This window comes from Puntigrus tetrazona, chromosome 18, assembly GCF_018831695.1.
Source record: "Puntigrus tetrazona isolate hp1 chromosome 18, ASM1883169v1, whole genome shotgun sequence".
NCBI classification, from domain to species: Eukaryota; Metazoa; Chordata; class Actinopteri; order Cypriniformes; family Cyprinidae; genus Puntigrus; species Puntigrus tetrazona.
Window position 1 is genome coordinate 21,918,471 of NC_056716.1, and position 12,870 is coordinate 21,931,340.

The 12,870-nt window shown below is 36.7% G+C and overlaps 2 protein-coding genes across 4 annotated transcripts; one reads left to right on the top strand and one right to left on the bottom strand.

Annotated features, from left to right (window-relative positions):
- The first annotated feature begins 1,636 nt into the window (after positions 1-1,636).
- Positions 1,637-4,203, top strand: lepa (leptin a). Of its 3 annotated transcripts, none has more exons than XM_043265069.1 (4): positions 1,637-1,766; positions 2,868-3,045; positions 3,129-3,421; positions 3,624-4,203. In XM_043265069.1, exons 2-4 carry the CDS (start codon positions 2,896-2,898, stop codon positions 3,760-3,762), a joined length of 582 nt encoding a protein of 193 aa, XP_043121004.1. In that variant the 5' UTR covers positions 1,637-1,766; positions 2,868-2,895; the 3' UTR covers positions 3,763-4,203. The 3 variants fall into 3 exon arrangements, with proteins under 3 accessions (XP_043121004.1, XP_043121006.1, XP_043121005.1); XM_043265070.1 differs by having other exon boundaries at positions 1,746-1,766; positions 2,865-3,045; XM_043265071.1 differs by having other exon boundaries at positions 1,640-1,766; positions 3,129-3,764.
- A 520-nt stretch (positions 4,204-4,723) lies between these two features.
- rbm28 (RNA binding motif protein 28) lies at positions 4,724-12,484 on the bottom strand. Its single transcript, XM_043265068.1, has 19 exons — positions 12,184-12,484; positions 11,171-11,335; positions 10,961-11,082; positions 10,794-10,869; positions 10,618-10,710; positions 10,424-10,495; positions 10,232-10,307; positions 9,902-10,146; positions 9,636-9,702; positions 9,425-9,534; positions 9,266-9,345; positions 9,048-9,183; positions 8,856-8,920; positions 7,979-8,134; positions 6,971-7,120; positions 6,266-6,340; positions 5,907-6,160; positions 5,697-5,814; positions 4,724-5,086 (listed from the first exon to the last, which is right to left on the bottom strand). The coding sequence occupies exons 1-19, from the start codon at positions 12,299-12,301 to the stop codon at positions 4,943-4,945; spliced, it is 2,322 nt and encodes a 773-aa protein (XP_043121003.1). The 5' UTR covers positions 12,302-12,484; the 3' UTR covers positions 4,724-4,942.
- Positions 12,485-12,870: the final 386 nt, after the last annotated feature.

Below are 12,870 nucleotides of genomic sequence, written 5' to 3' on the forward strand. Positions count from 1 at the left end.
TGCACAATATGCTAGATCAATGACCTTGTTCCTGGAAGACCCAACACTTTCTTTTAAATGACACACCTAACTGTACTTATTAGATAATTAAAAGTGAATTGACTGTAAAATGGAAGGTAAACACTCCTAATATGCAGTTTTGGGGGAACAGGGATGCTAAATAATGGCTGTGCCGTCAGTAAGAAAAATTACGTTTATTACGGAAGCTTTTGTTAAAATGGCGTCTGCTGACTGCATCCATCTAAAACGTAAGAGAGTCTGTAGAAAGTTGCTGTAAAAAATTCTACCTGGTCTCATAAGTGTGTATAAATGATACACAGAGTAAAAAGAAAAACACAGGGAGTATGGGGTAAAAATGGATTTGGACATGTTTATGCTACGTTATGAGATATTTATCACATGAAAATGGCATCATATGCACACAAACAAATGTTGTATCATTTGCACGACATATACATGACACGCATACATTTTTTGCATAAATACCGTGGGTTTTAATTTTTTTCATACTATTTATACTCATTTTCATGAAACTGGGCTGTAAAAATCTTTCACAACAAAGTTAGCAAAATAAAATTTCTACATATAGGTTGAAAAAACATATTTAAAATCAATCCAACCAGATTCAGTGTAAATCATATTACACATTTGATACCAAATGTCTTGAAAACATACCTTTAAAAAAAAAAAAGAAAAATAAATATTTGGAACCTTTTTTAAAAGTGTATGGGAAATATAACAATTAAAACTAGTTCATCCTGAGGAAACTGCATCACAAAGTTTAGAGCTGTTAATTTAACGTCTTATCATTTTGTGGAATGTTCCCTGGACATTAAGTTTTTCATGGAAATTATCCAATTATCATGGAAATTATGATGATTATTGATATTTGATATATTAATGACATTAAGAGTCTCTTACAAGACAGAAAGCCGAAACCATTTATTTGCGTGCCTTATTTGCGATTCATATATAACACATGAAAGAGACGCGCGCGCTTTTTCCGTTCGTACGTTCATTCTATGAATCGTACGCACATTGGAGAAACAATATATCAAAATTATGATGGTTTCTGCGCAACATTTTATAAACGAGGCCCGTGGTCTGTTCTACTTCCGTCTGTCTAATTTGGAACATTTTGTGTTTAATTTCTACAACTGCCGCTTAGCATTATTACAATATTTATAATCTTCCCCAGACATTCTCCTCTCCATCTGTTCAGCATCCATTGCTACTGTATATTAAACGACACAGCGTAGTGGCTGGCCCTGACTTCTCAATGTTGGAAAGCTACCTTAAACTGGAAAACACCAGCAGGAAATTCATGCTGATCATTTCAGCGGGGAACATATTTGCTCCTTCTTGCACTTTTTAAACTAATAGTATGCGCTGATACGTTTCCAAAGGCTATGTGCATTTGTATAAGGATCTACTCAATAAGTGAGTGTGACTTTTTTACAGTTTGGAGAGTTCCTCGACAAAGTGCGTCCCTTAGGGACGACTCCGTTGTAAGACAAGCGTCTTATTTTACGAGCTACAAATCCATAGTGAATTGTAACACGGTCGCCACGTGATCGGTATGCATTGCAATGACGAATATTTGTAGTACATGCGTGCGTGAGATGTGCTCGCGGTGCTGTTGTTCTGCATGGGGAGAATCGGGGTAGGAAAGGCTGAGGTGATTCACACATGAGTCAACAGCTATCAGCTATATAAGCCTGACCACTCATGGAGCCCGGGCATCACACAGACATCAGATTGCAAAGGTAAGTCTCCTTCACTCTCTCTCTCTCTCTCTCTCTCTCTCTCCACTCTCACACTATCTGCAACTCTGATGCACTGGCATTCTCACTAACGATGTGGATTTTTATCACACTTATAGCCTTTAAATTGTTATTTCTTATCAGTTACAAACTAAGTAATATTCCACACTGGGAATTAAAAAAAAGATAACAGCGCTTTTGGAATGAAGCAATCATTGTTTATACTGGGGCAAAGTTTTCTTTTGGGGAATGTGCCAGATATTGAAATCCAAATTCAGGCAGCGAGGCTGTCGTTTTGTTCATTTAGAAGTGAGACTGAACATAGCAGAAGGCTTAATTGCTTTATGTTGAGGATTAAAGAGGCCCGGGCTTCGCTGCCGTTCTCATTGTAAAGCATACAGGCAACTTTGGAAACAGGAATCCACTTTTTAATTTATTATGGTTTTATTGGACTGTCTGTTTTCATTTGGCTTGAGAGAATCTGGTGTGGGAGATTAAGTGTCATGTACAATCCAGATCAACAGAATTATCAAGCCAGGATTTCAAGATCGCTTAATACCCTTTGTAATAGAATTTTACTAAAAGTAATTTTCTAATGAAGTTAAGAAGAATTTAGCATAAAAATTGCATTTAGGAATGCAGATTTAGTCTAAATTAAGCTGTCATTCTATACAACTAGTTAGCTAGGGACCAAATCCGGTTTCTTTGTATATGTGCACACTATTGTTGTATTTAGTGAGGATGAATTAACAGGATGCATAGGTTTTTTGCTTATTTTTATTATTTTCTATTCGTCAAACCCTGGGGAAAATAAAAACATGGTTTACATTAAAATATTTAGTGCAATTGTTGAGAGTAAGATATATTTCCTGAGCGTGTTAGAATTTGCCATCACAGGCATGTACATTATATAATGTACATAAATATACATTTTAAAATACAATGTTAAATTGTTTTCAATTTGTAATAATGTAATTTCACAAGATTGCGGTTTTTACTTTACTGATTATATAAATGCAGCCTTGGTAGGAATACAAGACGTCTCTCATATATTTGAAAATATTTGAATAGATATTCAAAATAATGGTTATTTTGTTTCAGCAGGTGTTGAAGACCGCTCAACGCAAGAAGCATGCATTTTCCAGCTCTTCACTTCTCCTGCATTTTGGGCGCGCTGAGTCTGGTGCACGCCATCCCCGTTCATCAGGACATCCTAATAAAAAACTTGGTCAAACTGCAGGCAGACACCATCGTCCTCAGAATCAAGGATCACAATGAGAAGGTAACCGGTTAAAAGTCGGCGAACTCGTTTGTAAAGCTTTTGAGATGATTCACGCCCATGCTCATTTGCGTCTTCTCCCACAGCTGAAACTATCCCCAAAGCTCCTCATTGGCGATCCAGACCTTTACCCTGAAGTTCCTGCTGATAAACCTATCCAAGGTCTCGGGTCTATTGTGGACACCGTAACTACCTTCCAGAAGGTTCTTCAAAAGCTGCCCAAGGGGCATGTGAGCCAGATACGGAATGATTTGTCCACACTTCTGGGTTACCTAAAGGATAGAATGACATCTATGCGATGCACACTTAAGGAGCCAGCTAACGAGAGGTCGCTAGACGCTTTCTTGGAGGACAACGCCACCCACCACGTTACTTTTGGGTACTTGGCTTTAGACAGGCTGAAACGGTTCATGCAAAAGCTGACGGTTAATCTGGACCATTTGAAAAGCTGCTAATTTGCTTTTAATGTAGCATTGATAAAATACTATTTATTATATTTATTTAAACCCTATATATTTATAGAGCGAAGCAGCATTATGGCACATTTTGATATGTACGAACTTATTCTATGTATTAAACAGGAAGCTAAAAATCCCGCCGCGACGTCATGGCATGCCAAACAATCTGTCCTTACTACGTAAGATACGTACAATCCGATACCTGCACACATTGCCATGTCATGTTTCATGCCGTCTGCAGGATGATGTAAGCATTTGCTGAGCATGCTCGATGATGTCACTGTGTTTACCAGAAACGAGGTCAGACTCTGCTGGGAAGCTGGAATCATGTTCCCGTTTTACTTCTTGCTGCAACACCAGCATTGTACACTCTCAGGCAAAAAGATACAAAAGCGGTTACCGAGGCAGTACATTTTCGAAAGTAATATACATCATTAGTTCAGGTTCTGTACCTTTAAGGTTCTTATATGCACCCTTTAGTGGTAAATAAGGTATATCCGTACCATTTGAAAGTGTACTGCTTCAGTGATGGTTTCTGTACCTTTTTTTCTGCAAGCATGGGAGGGGATAACTCATATTTTCCTACACAGTATATGAATCTATGCACTTTGAATATCCCGACTATTGTTAGTTTTGTATTTTGTGTATTGATGCCATTGATCTTTTTTAATAAAATGTTACCAATAAAAGAAATTCTAAATTACATGGACATTTTTGTTTTTTTTTTTGTGGCTCTGTTTATGCCAGTGCAGTTTGCATATGTTTTTGGTCACTGCATTGGAATGCTTTTAAAACATCAATCTATCAACAACAGGCTTTCTTTCGCTGTGATTAGCACACGCAACCATTTTGACTATGAAGCGAATATCATGTTCATTTAGCTTTTGTAAGGTCAAATCAACAGAAAGCGTCTTTTTTTAATATTGCATCAAATATTATTTACTGAGATTCAACTATTTTTATCGTATTAATTTTTTTTATACAGCAATAAAACGTTTTGTCAGACTTTATCAACAAGGCTGCATTACGCAACTTTATTTAACAAGGGATGACAGGAACTGCCCACTGAGATTCAAGTCAAGTCCACCTGTTATCAAATTTTGAGGGAAGCAGTTAAATAATGACTAATGTATGCAAAGTCCATATTAACAACAGTTCATCCTGTCTATTTGTATTGTTTAAAAAAAAAATTATAAAAGACAGAACAGCAGGACACATGAGACTCTTGACAAACATGTAGTTTAAAAAACAAACATGCATATTGAAACCATCTCTGCATTCTGTTATTTCTATAAAGTAAATACTTCTGAGGCAAACAAGAAGTATTTCATCACATGGTGAAAAACTTACTTTTTTAAAAAACTCAAGCGTCACAAGTATTAAACTTAGTCCTTCTGTGAGAGTTTTTCAACATTTTGACATTTTCTTTCAGCCTGTCATGTTCAGCTGAACCACTTGCTCTTCTTGATTGCAGTCTTTGTATTTGATGTTCCCATTAGTTTCTTTTTGTACTGGTTCACCAGTGTGTCAAAGCGGACATCTTCTCTATTCTGGAAGATTCTCTTTGCAGGTTTGCCATTCTGCAACTGAATAAATAGCATAATTATAACAGGCAGTATAAATAAACTGGCAGTACAACCAAAAAGTATACATCTAATACTGTTCCACACACACACACACACACACACAAGTTGATTTGATTGTCAGCCTCTTCAGAGTTCCTGCTTCTGGTGTGAATGCAAGCAGGAAAACAGCCCAAGGGAGAAATTGGTTCTCTAGGAATGACCCTGCTGGCTAGTTCCTAGAACAAAATTCCTAGAACTACATGGTGCAGAAGAGCCATATATAGATCTTTCTTAAAGTAATTACAGTTTCCCCCTCAAAAAAAATCAGTCAGTTTCTTTTACATTGAGTAAAAATATTTTTTTCTAAAGCTACTACTTATGTCTACTTGACACTTTCTCGAACACAGTAGCATCTTTAAATTATCTTTAGTGGGTAATTTTAAAGCCAAAATTAATTTGCGACATCATGCAATTAATATACACACACACACACACACACACACACATCTATATATATTCTATATATATAGAATTACCATTATAATATAAAATAAAAACAACATTAATAATAATAATAACAACAACATTTATTTCTATTAAATAACTATAGCTCTTCATCTCTCTGGCTTACCGGTTTCCTGTTCATGCTGGATTTCTCAATGAAAGCAGACCTCTTTCTCTCCTTCCTGCTGGGACCTTGCTTCTGTTTCTTGGGCTGTATCATGGGTGGTTTACCTTTATCTCGTTTTCTAAAGAATAGAGTGAGGGTCAATGTGCATCATAATGTTTTATAGCTGAATCAATGTTACGGGTTCGGTTTAATTTGTGTAGTGAGTTGTACCTGATCTTTGGGCCTCTGTGTGAAGGCATGTGCAGAACCTTGGGCCGCTTTTTGCCGTCCTTCATTTCGACATGCTCCACCTCTGATTTGGTCATAAAGCCGCTGTAATGGATTCCTTGTTCCTTCTCCTGTTTAATAACATTAACTACGCTTTCTTTCCTCAAGGGTCCTTTCTTTTTCTCTGAATGCTGCTGCTGCTTCTGCTTCTGCGGCAGTTGCTCTCCTTTTTGGCTACTCCCTTTTTTGAGTTGCTTCTGTGGAAAACCAATTCATTTTGACAATTTAAATTTAAGCCATTTCATTTTGACACTTTCAAAACGTCACATCGAAAGGAAACCCAACATGCAACTAAGAATCACCTTGCTGTTTTCCAAACGGGCGGCTTTAAGTTTCAGCTTCCTTCCATCCTCCAGAGAGAACTCCACTATGGGTCTCTGCCGGGAACAACACAGGAAATGACATCATCAAACGTGCATACTTCACAACTGGTCTTTCTCAATCTTCAGATGTTGCTCAATACTTAACCTTTTTCGAATTTATATTAAGTGAAACAGCAATGAGTCTCGGCCACAAATGTTTGGGAATAGAACGATTCATCGTATTTTTGAGAAGTTGCATTCAATGCAGACCAAAACACATTCCACTGAGCGTTAGAGGAATGCATGTTTATAGGATGTGAGGAAAGTTTGACAGAAAAACATGCGGTTTGATTCGTTCTCTAGTGCGTTCCTGTGTCATCTTCTGCAAAACACTGAGGGGCCACTGCTGTGAGCTGGCATTAAAGCCCTTAATAACAGGCCCTCAAAGTATGTTTACACACCAGCAAGCAATAGCTAATATTGTCTGATACTGTTCCCTAATGCAATGACCCTGAACATACTTCTAGGAATTAAGACTGACGCCTCGGTGGCCTTTCTAGGAAATAATTTGAATTGATAGAACAACAAACAGGTTATCAAACATCCCTTTTTTTCCTACCGGTGCTCTCAGCAAACAGTGAGAATTCGTTTCCAAATAAGGCCTGATTTTGGGATTTGAAAAACAGAAAATCGGTGGTGGTCTACCTTTTGGGGTCCAAAAATGTCTGGGTTGTTGTTGAGGTGGCGTAGGGCCTGTAGGGCATGTTCGTGCTCTTTAAACTCCACAAAGCCATATCCCAGAGACTTCCCGATCACCTGACCACGAACAGGCTTCTTGTCATAAATCACCCGACACTGTAGGCACGTACACACAAGGAAAGAGACAATCAGAAACTATTGTTGTGTATGCAAAATTTATGGCACAAGTTTATGCTAACAAAAGCACTGATTAAGTTACGCAGATAAAAGTGATTGTGGTCAATTAGGTTTTTACTAGAGAAGGAAAAAAAAAAAATCACATCAATTAAGTTCATGGGCCAGAGAAAATCATAAAAATCTACTTTCTAAAGGAAAGGTTTTACACACCATTGACAGAAATTTAACAAAATTGTTAATGTTTGAAAGAACTCCGAAAACAAGAGTTTTGCAAAAGTATGTGTACCTTGATTTGACAATGCTTAGACTTATTTATTTGTTGGTCAGTGCTTCTAACATTCATGCTAAACAAATGTACATTTTAATAATAATTTTGAAAAATAATCACATTGCATATTGTAAATATTATATATGCTTTTAACATGACATTTGTTTCTGACATGCAAAATGAATGACAAGCAGATAGAGAATTGCTGATTGGCTAAGAGACTGGTTAATTTTAGTGACAACTGTCAGGTTGTAGTAACATTTTGCTTGTGGAATTAATAAAAACCAGTAAATAAACACCCCCTTATATCTACACGCAAGCACATGGTTGTAGGTTAGAACCCTGCGAAAGCTGCTCCATGAACTAGAACAAATGTGCCTTTAAAACAAGACTTTCTTGGATGACTGAAACCCAAATAACATAGTCCTGCCCTCTAGTGTTGCTAGGAAGTATTGTGAGAGTACAACATTGTTTAGAATTTTCTTTATCAGTTAGTTTGTTGTTAGTTCTTTTTTTTCAAGCACTTGGACGAGAAAAGCACTACTTTCCGCAGATGAAGTGTGTGTTACCTCAGTGATGCAGACCCCTTTACCACCAGCAGCGGAGAAAGAGAGCTTCCGAAATTTCTGTTGATCCACATACTTAGGCAGGTTATGAACACACAGCCGTGTTTTAGACACATAAACGTTGATGTCCTTTAACTTTGCCCTTTTCAGCTCCTCAAACTGACAACACAAACAAGCAAAAAAAAACACATGTTAATCCTAAAACTACATTTTGGCGCTCTTTACACCTAGCATCATTATAAAGCACTTAGAGCAATATAGTGGAACAGATATAAGTTATCTGATCTATCTGGAAAAGTGACAAAAACAATGTTTAATGTGCCATCTCTTATGTCGAGTGTGAAAGTGCAATCAGACCTCTATGTAACAATAATAAAGATTATACAGCCACCATCTGGATACAAAGTGCTTATTAATGCAATGTTTAAATAGCGCCTTTAATTTTCTCAGGAATATGAACGGTACTGCAATTCAGAAAATGTGTTTTTTTCTAAAATTTGAACTGATAATAATTTCATAAAAAGATAAAATATTACAAGGAAAAACAAAAAGGCTAATAATTAAATTTAATAAGCAACAAAAAATTAACACAACAAAAATACAAATTACAAAAAACTACTACTAAAGTTACTTCACTTGCAAAGTTAACTGACAAAAATTTTGTAATTACTTAAATAGTCCACATAAGTAATATTTAAGAATTTAAAGACTAATGAATTTAAACTAAAAATATAATATATATATATATATATATATATATATATATATATATATATATATATATATATATATATATATATATATATTAACACTGGTCAATCAAATTTCAGAGCTAATAATAAAAAAAATAAATGCCTAAAATCACATTCTCCACACTCACTCTTGTTCTCTTGGCCATGTCAGTTTCTGAAACTCCCTCTGCAGACTTGGATCCGGCGCGAATCACTGGAAAAGGTTTAAGAGGGTACCAGTTAAATCAGGTGCACACGTGCGCTTCACTGCGATTAGCTCACCAAATTTAAGCGCTTATTGCTCAGCTGACTAGCAGTATTTTGTGACCGGCTTCACTCACAGCCTTCTCTGGCGAGATAGAGGTTCCTGACGCCTGTGTGAGTTTTCACTTTCTTGTCCTTGAACTTGGCAGCGTCGTCTCTGTTCACGGCAGGCACAATGTTCAACCTCCTGCCATCAAGCCTAAAGCCACTAAACTGAAATCCACATATGCATCAGCACACTAATCCAGTGTTTACTGGTATAAAACAATATCGTTTCTAAGCTCTTTTTCTTCACCTCTTTTTCACTTTCAGCCTCAGCAGCAGCGATACATCTGTCTGCCGCTTCTTTACTTTTGAACTGAGCAAATGCACAACCTAAACAGACAGAAAAAGAGAGCGTTATTTTAAAGAAAGAAGTTTCCACACAGGCCAGGGTTTTGTTGACTGATACTACCTTTTGAATATCCCGTGTCTGCGCTCATCACCACACACACGTAGTTTAGCTCTCCAAACTGCAACAACACTTCTTCCAAACCCTCTTCGTCCGTGTCAAAGGCCAGATTTCTAACAGGACCCAAATTGTAATCACAATTCAAATATGAAAATCCTATTTGTGAAAAATCTATTTTTAATTATAAATAAATAGTTCCTTATTTGATTCTCACCTGATGAAGACGGTTCTTCCCTCATTCACATCTGAAGGAAGAGGGTTTCTCCTCTTCTTTGGAGGAGCTGAGAAATGACATGTATAGACAGTCATTTACAAACTAAAATAAATGACAAAAACTACAAAAAAAATAAATAAAACCTTACAATCCAGGCAACACAATTTTCTAAAACAAAAACTTATTTAATTCTAAATATACATGAAAAGTAAAATTTCATTTATACTAAAACAACACTGCTATAAATAAATAAAGAATACATTTACTTTTTCCTTCAGTGTCGTCGTCGTCGTCGTCGTCGTCGTCATCATCATCATCATCATCATCATCATCATCATCATCATCATCAGGTTCACTGTCATCATTGTCTGTCTGCTGAGATTCAGAGTCACTTTCTGCACCATCATCTTCACTATTGCCTTCATCATCATCATCATCATCCTCCTCCTCGTCCTCGGATGCCTCTTCTTCTTCTTCTTCTGAGTCATCCTTTTCCTCCTGTAATGTGGGCCTTAACACAAGACAGACGTGTTAACATGTAACTTCACTGAATTCATCTTCACACTCTTTAGATCCGTTGCACTTCCTGTACTTACTTTTTCTTGGCCTCTTTTTCTTCATTCCCATCAGCTCCTGGACCCTTAGAATTCACACTCTCTTCTTTGATGGTTCCTACAACACGTCCAAACACACTTCACTACAAAACCTAGGCTAGATGCACTTTCAAAGCTTTTATAAAGAAATAAAGAAACCGATGCTGATGGAGTTTAAATGAAAATATAAAGTACCAGCTGCATCGGTTGATCGGTTGGTGAGATACTTGTCTTTTGCAATGGCCCAGTCCACAGCCACCTGCCTGTCTGTGTATCACATGTTATCAAATATTATTACAATTTATCAGTTTACCTAGTTTAACCTGTAATGCATTTCTGTGATGGAAAGCTAACGTTTCAGCAGTCTTCGGTGTTAAGAGAAGACTCACCTTTGATCTCCTTCAGGTTCATCGCAGCCAGAGCTTTTCCAGCTTCCGCCACGTTCTTAAACTGCACAAACGCAAAACCTCGCTTCTTTCCATCTGCACAAACGTGATGGCATCAAAATAAAATAAATGGTAAACGATTAAAAACGGTAGACTGCACTTGTTGGCCAAACGTTCACCTGGTTTTAGGGGAATCTTGGCCTCCGTCACTGTTCCAAACCCAGAGAAGATCCGTTTTAAATCATCTTCCTCACACTGCACATAACGCAAATCAGTGTGTGAGCCAACGTCACATTTCAAAAGTCAAAACTATCCTTTATACAACATCAGTATTTAGTTGACTTACCTTAAAACTGAGATTTCGGATGATCAGTCGAGCTTTCAGTTGATTCTTTTTTATGCCTGTACTCTTTGCAGGGCTTGTGGTTTCTGTTGGTGTATGCTTTGGTTGCTTGTTATCTTCTGAATCTGTATGAACATTCAGACTCGTTTATTACAGACCGAAGAAGAGTGTTTAAAACAGCCAAGGAGTACAATACAAGCATAAACAACTAACCTCCTTCTGCGTTTACTTTTTTCTTTTTCTTATCGCTAATTTTTTTCTTTGCCACAGTCACCAATATCTTCTTCCCTTCAAACTCGATGACTTCTTTTATGGCCCGCTGTGCATCTTCTTCCATTGAGAAGCAAACGTATCCAAAGCCACGACATTTTTCAGTCTCTGCAAAGAGCACACATGAACATCACTATTAACTATTAAGTAATACAGGAAATGTGAACATTAGACAAGGTTGAAATTTTTCAATAAATCATTTTCTACTATTTCAAATAAATGCTGTTCATTGAACTTTCTATTTAAAATTTTTTTTTAAAGTATGTTGTTTCCACAAAAAAATTAAAAGAGTAAAAGAGCCATCAAACGAATAAAATACATTTTAAAATGTACATCAAAATTGCAATATTTCACAATATTACTGTTTTAAACTGATCAAAGCGTAAGTGATTTATTTTAACCCTCAACTTATCTTAAACGTTTTTGCCTTTCTTTAACTAAAGACACTTTCAAGCCTCAACATGGTGTTCATGCTTTTTTGTTTTATTAATTTATTTAAACTCACAATAAAAAATATCATCATGCTTTCAGTTGTTTTCAAATGCTTTTTATCTGTAGATTTTATATTTACGAGCGTTATCCCAGAGATTGATCTAAACAAAGCGCACAACACAACTTTAACATTTATTATAATTATTTATATTCAACATCATTTTTTTGTACTGTATTTTCCACTAAATTTCTTCATCCACAATTTTTGACAAGTACTTATTAAGTTCTTGGTTAATAAAAACACAAAAGTGTCAAAAGGGGCCTTGGAAGACAAAAACCCAGTTTTTGCACTGATGCTGAACATATTCTCTTACTAGCAATGTCACAAATATGATCAAGAACATACTCTTACTAGCTCTTGCAGAAAAGACATGTGTTTGTTGCATTACTCCCTTCCATTAAATAACACTCGAACCACAAACGTTATGTATTAAAACGCAGGGGATTAAATCGTTAAATCCTACCTCTGTCCTTGACAACAAAGCAATTCTTCAGCGGACCTACTTCAGAGAAAACCTCAGCTAGGTTTTCACTGGTGGCTGTTGCGGGTAGTTTCTGGACGAATAAAGTGACTGCTGGCATTTTCGACACGAGTTCAGCTCGACTGTTCTTCACAGCCAGCAAACGTCTCTGAAACAGCGCTCTTGATTACAGGTATTATATACAAGTCGCGATACCACTAAAGACTCTGTCATATGAATTTCTGTAAACAGTGCGAGGACCATAAGGCACGTTCTCTCACATGTTTCTGCTCTACAGGAAGTTGTCAAGGTGGAGATTCTTCGTTTGAGCGGAAACGCGGGGTTAAGGAACTACAGGCGACTCCTGCTGGTCTGGAGAAGCAGGTCTGAGGTAGGTTTTTTTTCCGAATAGCAACGAGATGTCAAGACAACAAGACAAAAAAAAGCACCATCAAAGTAGCGCTTTGCGTGTATGTGTATGCTAGCTTTGTGGAAAGAACGAGAAACGAATCCGTTCGATTCGTGCGAACTTGTGAATGAATCAACTGATTGACTGAAAAAATCCGAATAAACTTTTGCATTGAACAATAATTATAGTGATTTTGCGTCAGCATTTATACTGTATATATAAGATTTGTTGTCCACAAAACGACATGAGAGTGCAAGTAATTACAGAATTTTTTTAATTAT

Bases quoted from the DNA above. Each gene is read 5' to 3' on its own strand.
- lepa (XM_043265069.1), top strand. From the start codon at position 2,896: ATGCATTTTCCAGCTCTTCACTTCTCCTGCATTTTGGGCGCGCTGAGT. The intron at 3,046-3,128 runs GTAACCGGTTAA...CTTCTCCCACAG, and splicing joins TCAAGGATCACAATGAGAAG to CTGAAACTATCCCCAAAGCT. The intron at 3,422-3,623 runs GTACTTGGCTTT...TGTATTAAACAG, and splicing joins ACCCACCACGTTACTTTTGG to GAAGCTAAAAATCCCGCCGC.
- rbm28 (XM_043265068.1), bottom strand. From the start codon at position 12,301: ATGCCAGCAGTCACTTTATTCGTCCAGAAACTACCCGCAACAGCCACC. The intron at 11,083-11,170 runs GTTAGTTGTTTA...ATGTTCATACAG, and splicing joins AAAAGTAAACGCAGAAGGAG to ATTCAGAAGATAACAAGCAA. The intron at 10,308-10,423 runs GTACTTTATATT...GACGTGTTGTAG, and splicing joins CCGATCAACCGATGCAGCTG to GAACCATCAAAGAAGAGAGT.